The sequence below is a fragment of the Prosopis cineraria genome, unplaced genomic scaffold (assembly GCF_029017545.1).
Source record: "Prosopis cineraria cultivar Desert tree isolate PC_DT_omini unplaced genomic scaffold, ASM2901754v1 PC1386, whole genome shotgun sequence".
Taxonomy (NCBI): domain Eukaryota; kingdom Viridiplantae; phylum Streptophyta; class Magnoliopsida; order Fabales; family Fabaceae; genus Prosopis; species Prosopis cineraria.
In genome coordinates, this window is record NW_026556711.1 from 18,573 (window position 1) to 32,520 (window position 13,948).

Here is a 13,948-nt window from a genome sequence, read left to right on the forward strand (position 1 = left end):
GAGAAACTACTTCTGCTAACTAACTATTATTATTACTGTTACTATTATGATTTTTACACATATGCCAGATTTATAACTCGGGCCATGCACGAGAATGTTTTAATTTTAAAAAATATAAATATAAATAAATATTAAAAGTTTATTTTAGTATTGTTAAAATAAAATGCATTGCTTTTTCCTCTATTTTATAAGTCACAAGATATAAACACATATTTTACTTTTAAGTTTTTATTTTCATACATTTAATCATTAATTGATATATTTTCATACATTTAATCATTATTTGATAGTTATTGAATTAAAATATTATTCTTAATATGTTTTTTAAAATTTCTATTTATATTTTAAATTTATTAGTTATACTAAATAATTTATTTAGTATTTTTGAAATAAATTAAATAAATACTCCTTCTTTCTCAAAAAATTAAGGCAGTTTTAATTAAAATTTACTTTTTAATGAAGTAGTTACTTGTTTTTAAATTAATATAATTTTTTATATTTATTTTTATTTAACAGAATGTTTCACTCTAAAATAATATAAAGTAATTTATCTATTAAAGATGCTTTTAAAAAAGATAATAATTACATCTTAAAATATTAAAAATATATTATATTTTTCAGCATACAATTCTTTAAAAAATATTTTATAATTTTTAATTGAAAGAGTAAATTTTCTAAAATAATATTTTAGACATGTATATAAAAAAAAAACTTAACAAAATAAGAGATAGATTAGTCAATATAATTTATGTTTATATTCATTTAAATTTTATAATTTTTTTAAAATATTTTAAAATGATTGTCATACTTAATTGTTTAAAGTTTTTTTTTTGGCAGACAATTGTTTAAAGTTCCTTAAATTATAAAGTGATGTGATAGGTAAATAGATCATAGGAATAAATTAATAATTTAAAATTTTTCAATATAAATTCAAATAATAAATTAAATCTTTTATAATATTTAACATAATATTCCTAATAATGTTAAAAATAAGACTAAAGTGTAAGTTTTAAAAATAAAAAAGTACTACAATGAATCATATTACAATTTATATTATAATATTATTTATAAATTATAACTATAACTGTTGTAAATCAAGCAAATAGTATGATTCATATTATAATATCATTTATTAATTATATGTACGAAGGTATTATATCAATTAATAAAGCATTACAAGTAATGCAGTAATTATTAACAAAAAAATTAGGCGTGTAATATAAGATAAATTTATTAACATTATATAATTAACTCGAGACTCATAATTTTTCTAGTTAGACTTAGAGAATGTAATTAAATAAATATTTTTCATAAATTTTCAAGTCATAATCTACTCTTACATATACATAATAAAATAATAGATTTCATATCTTATGTATTTGAAGAATATGAATAAAAACTTGTTTTACATATTCTCACACAAATTTGTTACCATGTATTAATAATAAATACATGGTAAATTATTTTTATCTAAACCATATTATTATCCCCATATAAATTTTATTGCATATCAAACACCTATTATTTTTATTAAAAATTGATAACCACCTTCAAATTTTATTATGGATTCTACATGATCTTTTAAAATACAAAATTTTATTATTTTTTACACTTTGTCTAAAATTTTAACATTTACAAATGTAGGTTCTGTAACGTCATCTCCGACATTACTAAACATGTAGAATATCAGACACAAAATACCATTGTGATAATCAGGAATAATTAAATTCCTTAAAAATGATTATCATAACACAAGGGTTATGAAAAAATTAAAGAAGTTGGGATCCCAAGAAACTTTTTTTGAAATGCCGCTTGAACTCAAACTATAGTTTAAAATAAATTATACAAGACAACAAAAATATAGGAACCCAAAATAGCCCCAAGAAAAACAATCATAACAATCTAAAAAATTTCATATTTTTGCTTTGTCTGCCACGGCACAGGCCTCACCCATTGCTAGAGAAAAAGTTTCAAGGCAAATGTGTCATTTAACCCTTAATCAAATTTCAATTAACAATCAACATTTGTAATTTTTAATGCTAGGCCAAAAATGCTATCTTTTTAAAAGTTCGAGGCAAAATCTTTCAAAAAAAGTTTAGGATGTCAGGCATTTCTGGAGAAAAAATTTTAAGGCATTTTTGCCCTTTAACCATTTTGTAAAACATATTTTAAGAATAAAAAAATAAAAAAACATACATTTTTCATGTTATTTCTTGTGCTCCAAAACAATAAGATCAAAATACCAAAAGGATATTTATATTTTTTATTCTCTATAACAGTATTTAATTTTTTTAATTTTTTAAAAGCATGTTATCAAACAGATTTTTATTTTTATTTTTATTTTTATTTTTATTTTTATTTTTATTTTTCTCTGAAAAAAAATTGCTCCCAAAATAGGTTGTTAAACAAGTCCCAAATTTTTTTTCTTGTGTTGTAATCTACATTTGCATGTATCAACAAAATGCAAGTTTTCGATGTCATTTAATGTACATTGGCTAAAAAAATGTGATTTAATATTTGTTTAAATCAGGAAAAATATTATTTTTAGTCCTTACATTTTACTTGAGTTTTCATACAAATTCTTACACTTTATTTTTTGTGTTCTAGGTCTTGCACTTTTCTCTATTTGCAAAATTGGTCCTTGTATTTTTAAAAAGACGTTGATGTGGCACGAACAATGTCAACAATGCTAACATGTCAACTAATATCGTTTATTTCATACTTACGTTACAAACTGATATTGACATGGAATTTTGTAATAATCAAAAATAAGAAAAAACTACATTCGATGAAATAAAAAGGCTGACCTAAACTTTTTAAATGATTAACAAAACGCACAAATTTCGGCCTTTCTTTTTAAATTTTTCTTATTAAAAATTTTATGTTAGTGTAAGTTTAACACGTAAGCATAAAATTAATTGTATTGACTGACACATCGGCATAAAATTAATTGTATTGATTGACACGCTAGCATTATTAATATTGTTTGTGTCATGTCAACATTCACTTGAAAATGTTGAGAATAATGTTGTAGGTAAAGGAAAATGTAAGGACCTGGAATGTGCATAGACCTAAAATAAAACTAGAGAAAAGTGTAGGGACTAAAAGTAATGATTTCCCTTTAAAATATTATCATTTCAAGCCTAAGTTACATTCTAGTACTTTTCTCTATCTTGATTGCAATTGTTTAGGTTAAAATATGAGACATCGCTCAGATAGGTCATAGGACTAGTTGGGTTGAGTAACTAAAGAGTCAAGCCTAATATGAACAAAAAGACCGGCCTCAAAGCTCAATAAAAGCCATGATAAAATAAATATGTCAAAATCCCGCCAGTTATGGACTGCTGGCACAAGAAGACACGATCTTAAGTAATTCTGAAATTCGCAAACATCATGCCCAAGTATCTCGGTGAGACAGGTTGATTATCAAAAATAGAAAACACAAAATAAAGACTGTGCCATGAGTTTCACAAGATCCTTGATTCCTTGGCAAAACGTGCTAGGTCTTAAGGGAGAGGCTACCACTACTCTGATATATAAATAAAAGACGAAGACACAGAAGAAAGGCAGTCAACACTCAATTAAAAACTTGCATTTTTATACCTTTTAGCCTTTAGTTTTATCAATTAATTTTACTTTCAATTTAGACTTATAACTCCTCGCATTTTAATAAAAATCAAACACTTATTCTACTAAAGTCTTGTGTATCTTTTACATTCAATTGAACTGTGGTAAGGGAGCTCGGGACCCTTTTGTTATCAATTGAGACTCAGTATCTCTGGCACGCCTAGTATTCATTGTTCACCATGAACAATTTTTGGCATGCCTGGTGGGACATATGTAACAAAGATGACAAGGATGAGAAAGATAAAAGGACTAATAAAATAGGTTCCAGTTCTCACGAACCAAAAAGGACCTTTGCACACGCAGGTTCAAAACACTTAGTGCTTGATGTTGAAGCAGCTGAGAGCATCGTGAGCACATAGTTTTAATGTAACAGGTAGCAGCAGCACAAGTGGTGGTTCAACACTAGGAAGTGGATAAGCTAACCCATTAATCATATCTAATAGTCCTGTGGCAGAAGTGCTGCGGGAAATTCAAGACCAGATGGATAAGCAGTTAGAAGAGAACCAAAGATTCTTTGTGACACCACGCCTGATTGCTTTTTATGAACAATTTTTGGCATGCCTAGTAGGACTTGCATAACAAAGATGGCAATGATGAGAAAAGACAAAAGGATTGATAAAACAAGTACTAGTTCTCACGAACTAAAAGAGACCTCTACACATGCAAGGTCAAAACACTTAGTACCTGATGTTAAAATAGCTAAGCATTGTGAGTATATAGTACTAATGTCAACAGGTAACAGTAGCATAAGCCCTAGTTTAAAGCTTGCAAGTGGACAAGCTAACCTACTGATTATATCTAACGATCCCATGATAGAAGTGTTGTGGGAAATTCAAGACTGGATGGATAAGCAACTGGAAGAAAACCAAAAATTCTTTGCACTATCCTTGGAAATGTCATAACGTAAGGAGAAAGACCAATAGTAGATCATGATATAGGCTCTACATGATGGCATGAAAAATATAGCCACATCATTAAAAAGCACTCCTTTAAAAGCAGGCTCAAATTTAAGGCCGCATAGAGGACAACAAACAAGAATCAATATAGATGTTGGCCTTCGGGGTCACCCACTTGTAAGGGACATCCTTAACTCTTAATTTTTTGCTGACACTAATCCTTTAAGTAATTCTTTGTATTATTTACAAAAGCCTGACATGAACGGCTCGGGGGGCATGGCAATGGTCCCAGAGTGTCATAACGAGTTTTAAAACCAACTGGTGAACATGAAGGCCTTGAGGGATGCTATCTAAGATATATACGGACTGGGGCTGAGGCCAATTGGCCGCCTTACCTTCTCAAAGTCATATTTGGAGTACATAGATAGAGACAATCCATACCCTTGAGGATATAGGATCCTTGACTTCATACTGTTTTCAGGGGACGAAATGCAATCGACGCTGGAGCACATTAGGAGATTCACAATCCAATATGGGGAGATTGCCAACTAGAGAAACTTTGCCAACTTAAAACTGAGATTGTTCTCGAACATTCTTACAGGCCTGGCATTCACATGGTACACTTCTCTACCCCGTAACTCAATCATCAGCTAGATGGAAATGGAGCATAAGTTCCATATCTAGTTTTACAAGATAGAGTCGGAGGTTAACATAGCAGAAATCTACAAACTCACCCAACGAGCTAGAGAGACGACAGACTAATACTTGGTGAGGTTCAAATGACTGAGGAGTAGGTGCTATGTGCTGCTTTCAGAAACTGAATTTGTCAAGTTGGCACCATCAGGACTGGATATAAAGCTTTGAAAGAAATTTTAGGGGATGGAATTTTGATATTTTTATGAGCTCACGGCCAAAGTATAGGGATGTGAGGAATTGCTCAAGGAAGAGGACCATCGCCGACGGACTACGACCGGAACCTATTTCAGGGACCTTGACGTGGCGGCGGTAGAAGTAAAAAATATTGGGAACTACACATGCTCGGTTTTGATAAAGAAGGCCAGAGATATTCCCAAAAGGCCAATGCCATTGAGTACACCTTTGACACCATCAAAATAGAGGAGATCTTCAATTTTCTCCTAAAATGAATGCCATTCAATATTTATTGTTCACCATGAACAACAATATTCCCTATTTTTGTTTATAAAATTAGTTTCAACATGTTTTATCAAAACAAAAACAAATATTAAAAATAATCAACTCTATCTAAAAATTTAATAAGTTATCAACGTTGCTTTAACAACACATTTCTCTCTCTAACATTTAATTGAAGGTCAATGAAAAATTTGTGAAATAATTTATTGATGTAAATTATAAATATGACAAAAAAAATCCCCTCGCTACTCTATAAATAACCAGAGGAGTATAAGTCATTGTTAATTAGTTCACTAAAATATTGATTTTCTAAATTTTTATATCCTTTCAATCATACTTATGAGTAAAATAAATATAAAATTTGACTTATTCAAAACAGTTTTATTAATTATTTGAGCATAGGTATAGTAAAGTAGGAATATAATTAGAAAAATAGATAAAATTTATGCAATAACCCATAATTAGAATATGTAATGGAGAGGTGTGAGGAATGCATTATGTCATGTCATGTGCAATTATCAAGGGTGAAAATTGACTAGATTGAGTTATACTTTAGTTAGGTAGATTTGAACTTATGTGGTACTCCCTCTGGTCCCATTTTTAGAAGTCACAATTTAGAAGGTTTATTTAATCTTATTTATAAGTCATGGTGTAGTTTTTTTTTAGTAAAGATATTTCTAAACTTACCTTTCATGAGGAAAAAAGTAATATGACATTATTTTTTGAATTTGTTATATACAAGTATATTTAAAATTCTAAACACTTTAATTCCTTATACTTTTTTTTGCATTGACATTTATGAGATTTGTAGAAATGATTTATAAAGAAGATCGAAGGACTAAGTCAGAAATCCATGCCTCACCAAGAATCTATATAAGGCTTTTTTTACTGTTCATGTTTAAACCTACCTAAAGCCCAACCTAATCTGGTAACTTATTTAAAAAGCTACTTGAAAAAAAGTCTTTTTAAATAGGCTTATATAATCTCTCACACACACACGCACACGCACACTAATTCTAATACAAAGCAACAATAAAATAATAACATTAAAATTAATATATAAGTCTAATTTAATTAAAAATAAAAAGAATGGATTGATTAAAAATTAAATAGTAAAATTAATATATGTGTTACATAATAATAATAATAATAATAATAATAATAATAATAATAATAATAATAATAATAATAATAATAATAATATAGTATGTGAATAGAGCCACCTGTTAATTTCATAGGTTAGAATAATAATATAGTATGTCAATATGAAATTATATAGTATGTTAATAGAACCACCTATTAAATTCATAGGTTAGACCTTGAATCTGGCCATAGACAACCGTATCACATCGCTGGATACCACCCAATTCTCTATGCTATCCAGATGAATCTCCTATTCATCGGTGAAAATACATGGGCTAGTGTCCCCAAGGGTCTATTAAATGGCTCTCCCTTGGTCTCCTGCATAGAGCACTAGCCTAATGTTCATCAATTGATACTATGACATTTCCATAAGCTTAACATCCTTACCTTGGACCAACACTCGAAGGCGTTGGCAAACATTTTCTTCACGTCATTTGTCAGGCCATTATAGGCAAGAACATTATGGCATTCATTTTGAATATTGTGGATATCTTTCCTTTTGCTTCTCACTGGATTTGATTAGCAAAGGAAAGTAGACGCCGATGCAAGGAATATATTCAAAAAACCTAAGGTCCTGTTTGATACGCAAGCCTCAATTTAGAGGGATTGGTATAGGAATTAGTATTGGGATTGGTAATAAGATTGATATTGAGAATGAGACTTTAAAATTATGTTTGGTATGAGATAATACTTACAGAGAATAATTATTTTTATTTATTTTACAATTAAATATAAAGTATGAAAAGACCATACTACCCTTAAAATTTTTTAAAAAAATTGAACACCTTCTCTTGAAAACCATGGCAGCCCAAGGTTCATCTTCTCCATACCTTCGCGATTGTGCATCTTTTAAGAGAGGGAGATTGAGTTTGGACCTGTGAGCGAAGGAGATGAAAGTGGTTGCGAGATTTAAGTGACAGTGGCTGCACGATTAGAGAAGGAGAAGGCAGCGACGATTGCGAGATCTAGAGGTCAGCGGTTGCAAGATCGGAGAAGGAGAAGGCAATGACGGTTGCAAGATCTAGAGGCTGTGGTTGCAAGATCAAAGAAGGAGAATGTGTTCGTGTTGGCTAATGGCTACGAGATTGGAGAAGATGAAAGTGGAAGGCTAGACATGTACAAAAAATGGAGGGTATTTTGGTTTAAGAAAATTTAATCCCAAGCTTAAATTTTAATACCACCTTTCCTATAAGTTTCATTAATCCCATCTATATAGGTTTCATCATGCCCAAAAATTAAAGAATCCATCATATCAAACATTGTATTTGTGGGTTTTTTAAATATTAATCTCAATCTCAACCTCTCAATGCCTCATATCAAATATAGGCGGAGGGTATAACTTAATAAGCAAAAGCAATATTGTTTTTACATGCCACTGGCAAAATTACTCAAGTCTCAAAAGAATTGGTTGTTTATGAATTTCATGTAGATATGTGTAAATAAGTTTATTGTACGAAACCTGTATGGAATTTTCCTGTGCATAAAGGGAACAGTAAGTCGGTGCAGAGTACACAGTTCGGGCTGTTCGGCTATCCCCGCCCCCTTGCTTCATGCTTTCCCGTTCCGTTTCTCTTTGTTTTGGCGCCTGAATCCGTTGTATCGTCGGGGGCTTGGACAGGAAAATGGGATCGCTGGAGACACCGACGAGGGTAGAGAACGGTTCTGCCCCGTTAACCGGCACCGGTAAAATTTCTTCTGGCGATGGGGAGCCTGTCGAAACTGCGTCGGAGAAGCCGCTGGAATCCGATACTCCAAAGAAGGGGAGAGCGTCTTTGCCTCCCCTGGATGTTGGCACTCGGGTCATGTGTCGTAAGAGGGACGGCAAGCTTCAACCCGTGAAAGTCATCGAGCGCCGCAAGATGAGTAAAGTGCGTCCCATCGATTACGACTGTTACGTCCATTATACCGAGTGTAAGATCTCCTTCGTTGTTTCTCTGGCCTTGCGCAATTTTAGTGGTTAGGGTTTTGGGTATGAAGTGGCTGAGAGACGCATTTGATCTTAGCTGAGTGGTTATGAATCTGGAATTTTATGTATCTGCGTTTCTTTCTTCTGGATGAAACGTCGAATTGTCGTTGTGACTGTGATGCTTGGCACATGTTTGATTCATTTCGCCATAGGTTTTACTAAAAGAAACACTCGATCCATGCAATTCTTGTCAGCTTTTTGTCCCAATTCTTGCCATGCCATTTTTCTTAACGTGGGCAGGAACTCTAACTAGTGGTAGCAGTTGGGTAGTCTCATACGCGTATGTTGTTCTTTCTGGCAGTCAATAGGAGGCTTGATGAGTGGGTGAAGGTTGAACAACTTGATCTTGATTTGGTGGAGGCTGTTGACGAAAAGTTGAAGGTAATGATTTATGTTCTCCAAATTGTTTTAAAAGCGTCTGTGCCTTGGAAGCTTTTGTGGAAAAACGGATTTGTAGGTTTCATTGAAACGATCGATGATATTGTTTTTTTTAAAAAATTATTCTGCTCTCGTTCGTTTATCTAAAGCAGTGGAAGATAGCGACTTATATAATTTCCCATCGACTGGGCTTTGCTTCTCTCTGGAAAATAAATGGAAGAGAGAGTAAATTGTAAGAAGTAAAACATGTGTGTGTTTTGTCAATAATTTTCTTCCCTTGTCTTTCCGTTTTCCATTTTCCAAACAAAGAGGTACTCTTATTGTGTATGAATGACTCTCTATTTTGCATGTGTGGTTTTTTCAGGTGACAAGCTTGGAGATGACACGCCAGCAAAAGAGGAGGATTGATGAGACACACCGTGGAGGTATTCAACATGTATTTTTTGACAAGAATCAAGTAATGCGCAAGCTCAAAATAACACCTTCTAGGCTTAAAGATTTGTGATCTTTCTATTTACATAGTTACTTGAAGAATAGGACCTATTTGAACTTCAAGTCATTGGCATGAAAATTGGGATAGTAATCAGATTAAAAATTGCTGTAAACGTTTTACTGTTTTGTGGCTATTTAGTATTTAAAGTTTGTGTGGAAAGGAGGGAGTGGGGGGATTAAATGAATCCCAAAGTCACATGAAATTGAAATACGTAATTTTGATGAGTGCCATATAATCTTGTGATAGCAAGTTAGAGTGACAGAGTTCTGCTTTTTATACGCAAGTCTGACCACTCTTGAATGTGAAAGCAATGGATTTTATTATTAGTCAAGCTGTTTCTGCCTTGCTGCAGCTGTTTCCTCCATGTGTATGAATGTGTCTTTTGCTCCATATAGGGCCATGAGAAGCTTGATGCTTTGCTGCCAGCTTACGAGAACATGAGGAATTTACAAAAGTGAAGAATATTGCTGCCATTAAATTAGGAAGATATGAGATTGAGACACGGTACTTCCCCCTTCCCATCAGAATACAATGACTGTTTGAGGCTGTACTATTATGAGTTTTCCCTCGATTTTATGAAGTGCAAAGAACAGCTTCAGAGGCATATGGTGAGCTGTGCCTCAAATATTGCTTCCTTTCCCCATTATGATTTGAGTGATTATTTATTGCTTTGAACAGGAATGCATATCTTTCAGTCTTCGTATCCCTTGTTCTGCTCCTCTTCAGGCATTGCTGTTATTGTTTGCTTTTTCTATTTTCTAGTTCTCTTTAATTGCTATTCTGTGGTATTGTCATGTTAAGTGGAATATAAACTTGCATTAAATCTTATTTTACCCTGAGATCCTAATCATGTTAATGTTTAGACTTGCGGCTTTTTTGCTTGTTTTAAATGTTGTCTGTACAAATTTTTGTCTGTATTAATACTTCATGCCATTTTAATGTTTGCATAATGGTATGATCCTGTTATGATATGCAAACCTTTTTCTCTTGAATCTACCCCTCCCCAAATGTGGGATTTCTTTTCTTTTCTTTGCAGGATGAAGTAAGTGCGTAAAAGGGTATTTGAAACTTTTTCTTAAAAAAAATCTTCCAATTCGCTCTAATTATTCTTTCCATTCACCAACATGACCTAATCTTTGATGACCATTAGCTGTATCTTGAATGATCATAGCTCTGAATTAAGTATTACTGTGGCTTGTGACTTTTTGATTATTTGTCTGTCACAAGTTAATTCATATGAATTCCATGAAAATCATCTTTATCTGTTGACTGCATGAATTCTTGAATTACCGGTACAATTGGAAGCTGATTTAAGGATACCAATCATATGAATTTTCCATCAAATACGCTGAAGGAAGTTGACCTGAACTTGAATAAACTGTTGTGTGGTTGAAAGGTCTACACTCCCAGGTGTTCTTATTTTTTAAAAAAGAAATTAGCAGAGTGAGCTGAACTTTTAATTGACCTTCAGAGCTATGGTAAATGTTCTTATGTTGCTTTATTGGAATTGAAGAATTCATAATTTTAACTTGCCCTCCTTCTTTCTCGAAAAGGTTGTCAGTTTATATAATCAATGTAATGATGTGAACTATCTTCAATGGCCACCTTACCTTACTTCCAACATCTCTTTTTATCATGCAGAGGCAAATGTGATCTCAAGCATCCTCCTGGTGATGAGATATACAGAAGTGGTACATTGTCAATGTTTGAGGTACATTTTTCTCATTGCTCTAGTTATTAATGTTGATGGGCATCTTATAATTAGTATCAAAGCTAATCTATGTTTTTGTTTTTCTTGTTTTTCGCACCCCATTACCTTACCTTCATTTTATGGAGTCTGGAATGAGTTATTACTTCACCTGTCTTCAATTATCTAGAATAAGTTAAGTGGGTGCAAGAGCATTTAAATGCTGTAAATGGTGATTGAGGAGCGTGATCCTGCTGTCCAATATTGGATTTCAAGTATCTTATTGTTGCAACCTTGGATTCTTTATTTTTTTGGAAGTTCTGGTCACAGCTGAAATTCCTACGCATAACAAGGAGGTTTGCCTGATTTTCATCTTGTTTGATGCTTGATAACATCAATTTAATTTGGATAGAGGCCTATGGCGCTTTAAAGAACCAGGTTATTTCCATTTTATAGATATTTGATTCAATTTTCTAAGCTCAAATGTGCATGAACAAGATAATATTGCATTTTATAGGTATATATTGTTGCCAAGGAAACGTTTCTATCAGAGTGTGCCTTATATATTACATTCATATAATTATATGCTCTTCAAATTCACCAATTGTTTGAAAGTTTCGGTCAAAATTGGATATTAATCTGAAACCTTTGTAATTGTTTACATTTGGAAATTGGTGATGCAGTTCTATTGGGCTTTGATAACATTTTTTATTTTTTGCCTCTTTTTTGTTATACCAGGAGTGTATTGAGAGAACAAATAATCAAAGGGTAATAATGGGCCCCTGTTCTTCACACACCTGCAGCAGGTGTAGAAAGTGAGCTAGGACTGAAGGTAATAGTGAGGAGATGGGAGAGGCAGTTACTGAAGAAATGGGAGAATAGGGTGGTTAACTCTAAAGCCATCTTAGTAGCATTACCTCTAGTTTCTAGCAGTTATTATGATTGTTAATGAGTAGTTATTATTGTGCTATAATCTAGGGCAGTTCTTAACGATTGCATTGTATATATTTCCTTTGTTAAAAAATGTAAGGTATTTTTAATCAAATTACACATTCCATTGAGTCAGTTAATTTTCGTTAATCTAATATCATCTTTTCATATTTGCCTTCATTTAATATGGTATATCACTTAAATAAAGGGTTGAGTGATATATTTATTAAGGGTATTTTTGAGGAAAAAAACTCATTAATTATTACACATAGTAAAACTAAAAATGCCTTGTACTTTTAACATTTAATGTAAAAAAAAATGTCTTATATTTTTTTAATGGGGGAATATCTTTAAGAAATAGTTGCAGTAGGATTCAGACTCGTGATTTACCTTTGGTTTGGGAGATTCTCCTGGTCTGGTGAAGTAATTGGTGTTTTCAGATTGCCTGACATTATTTTCTTCAATAGAATTTTTCTCTACTTTCCATCTTAAACCCCAGACCCTATCGTACAAGGGGACGAAATAATCACCCTTGGATCACAAACCAATGATGTAAGTTAAATGCAGGAGTCACCTTAATTGTGTAATTAATGCCATTCTTGGTTCTCGCATTAATTATTCTTGTATTTATTTCAAATCTAAGGGCGACCACTTTTCTTACCTCCTCTCACGTCAGATAACTCCCTTGATCTCTCTCTCTCTCTCTCTGCGTGCGCATGCATGAATGTATGTATGATTATTTGTATTTTATGATTGTCTTTAATTATTATGCTATATCCGCAAACAGGTTGATGGCAAAAAGAACAAGGTTTATGGGCAGAATCTCTGTTATTGGCCAAGTTGTTTCTTGATCACAAGACTCTGATGATGTTGACCTGTTCTGTTCTATGTTCTGTGTGAATGTGATGATCGATCATCGAGGATGCCACATGGTTGGCTATTTCTCCAAGTTAAATGTATCCTTGTTGTCATTGTTGTAGTTTGGCATGAGAAGCTTCAAATTCTTATATCATGCAATTTTGCACTCTGTTATTTAAAAAATGCCAATCCTATTTATCGGCACACTGTATGCAATCAGCAAGGTCAACATATTCTGCAGATTGCTTCATTCGTGTAATTATTTTAATTAATTGTAAACTTCCACTTTTGAAGGAGCCAATTTTATTGTTTTCAGACATTAGTTCTGTGACTGGAAGCATGAATGTGATCTAGCTTAAATATTTGCAATCTTCTCTATTATCTCCCGTGTCCTTTTATTGTTTGTCTTTTTCATTTTGAATTTATGAACAATTTTATTGATTTGAACTTTTGATTTTAAAGGAAAAACATTTAGAAGAATCTTATGATCTGGCATGTATTCTCACCCTTCACCCTAACAAAGGAAAGGATGTGACAAATTTTTAATTGCTTTGTGTAAGCTTGTTAAGGTTAGATGATGGATTCCGTGCCTTGTTTAAATGTTTTAAACAACTCCGCCTATGTTTTATAGTTGCTCTTAAGCTCAGATAAAGGAGGAGGATTGTGTTAGGCTCTCAACAGCCAACGTAAAATTTGGTTGAATCTCACATAGATTTAGACAGTAGAGGTTTTTTTATGTTATGTTAGGTTGTTGCCTGTAAGTAACGTGCGTGTAGGCTCAAGTTGCAGCGATAAGTGAGTTAGGGTAGCTGCATCGA

General features: G+C 32.5%; 1 protein-coding gene across 4 annotated transcripts; it reads left to right on the forward strand.

Moving 5' to 3' along the window:
- Positions 1–8,370: 8,370 nt before the first annotated feature.
- LOC129300002 (putative MYST-like histone acetyltransferase 1) lies at positions 8,371–13,499 on the forward strand. 4 transcript variants are annotated; one of them, XM_054938518.1, is made up of 7 exons: positions 8,371–8,729; positions 9,086–9,165; positions 9,527–9,587; positions 10,051–10,263; positions 11,297–11,366; positions 12,081–12,174; positions 13,060–13,499. In XM_054938518.1, the coding sequence occupies exons 1-4, from the start codon at positions 8,441–8,443 to the stop codon at positions 10,056–10,058; spliced, it is 438 nt and encodes a 145-aa protein (XP_054794493.1). In that variant the 5' UTR covers positions 8,371–8,440; the 3' UTR covers positions 10,059–10,263; positions 11,297–11,366; positions 12,081–12,174; positions 13,060–13,499. The 4 variants fall into 4 exon arrangements, with proteins under 4 accessions (XP_054794493.1, XP_054794495.1, XP_054794496.1 ...); XM_054938520.1 differs by lacking the exon at positions 12,081–12,174; XM_054938521.1 differs by lacking the exon at positions 12,081–12,174 and having other exon boundaries at positions 10,051–10,159.
- The last annotated feature ends 449 nt before the right edge of the window (positions 13,500–13,948 follow it).

Coding starts and splice junctions, on each gene's coding strand:
- LOC129300002 (XM_054938518.1), top strand. CDS start 8,441: ATGGGATCGCTGGAGACACCGACGAGGGTAGAGAACGGTTCTGCCCCG. Junction 8,730..9,085: donor TTACGTCCATTATACCGAGT/GTAAGATCTCCT, acceptor TCTTTCTGGCAG/TCAATAGGAGGCTTGATGAG. Junction 9,166..9,526: donor CTGTTGACGAAAAGTTGAAG/GTAATGATTTAT, acceptor TGGTTTTTTCAG/GTGACAAGCTTGGAGATGAC.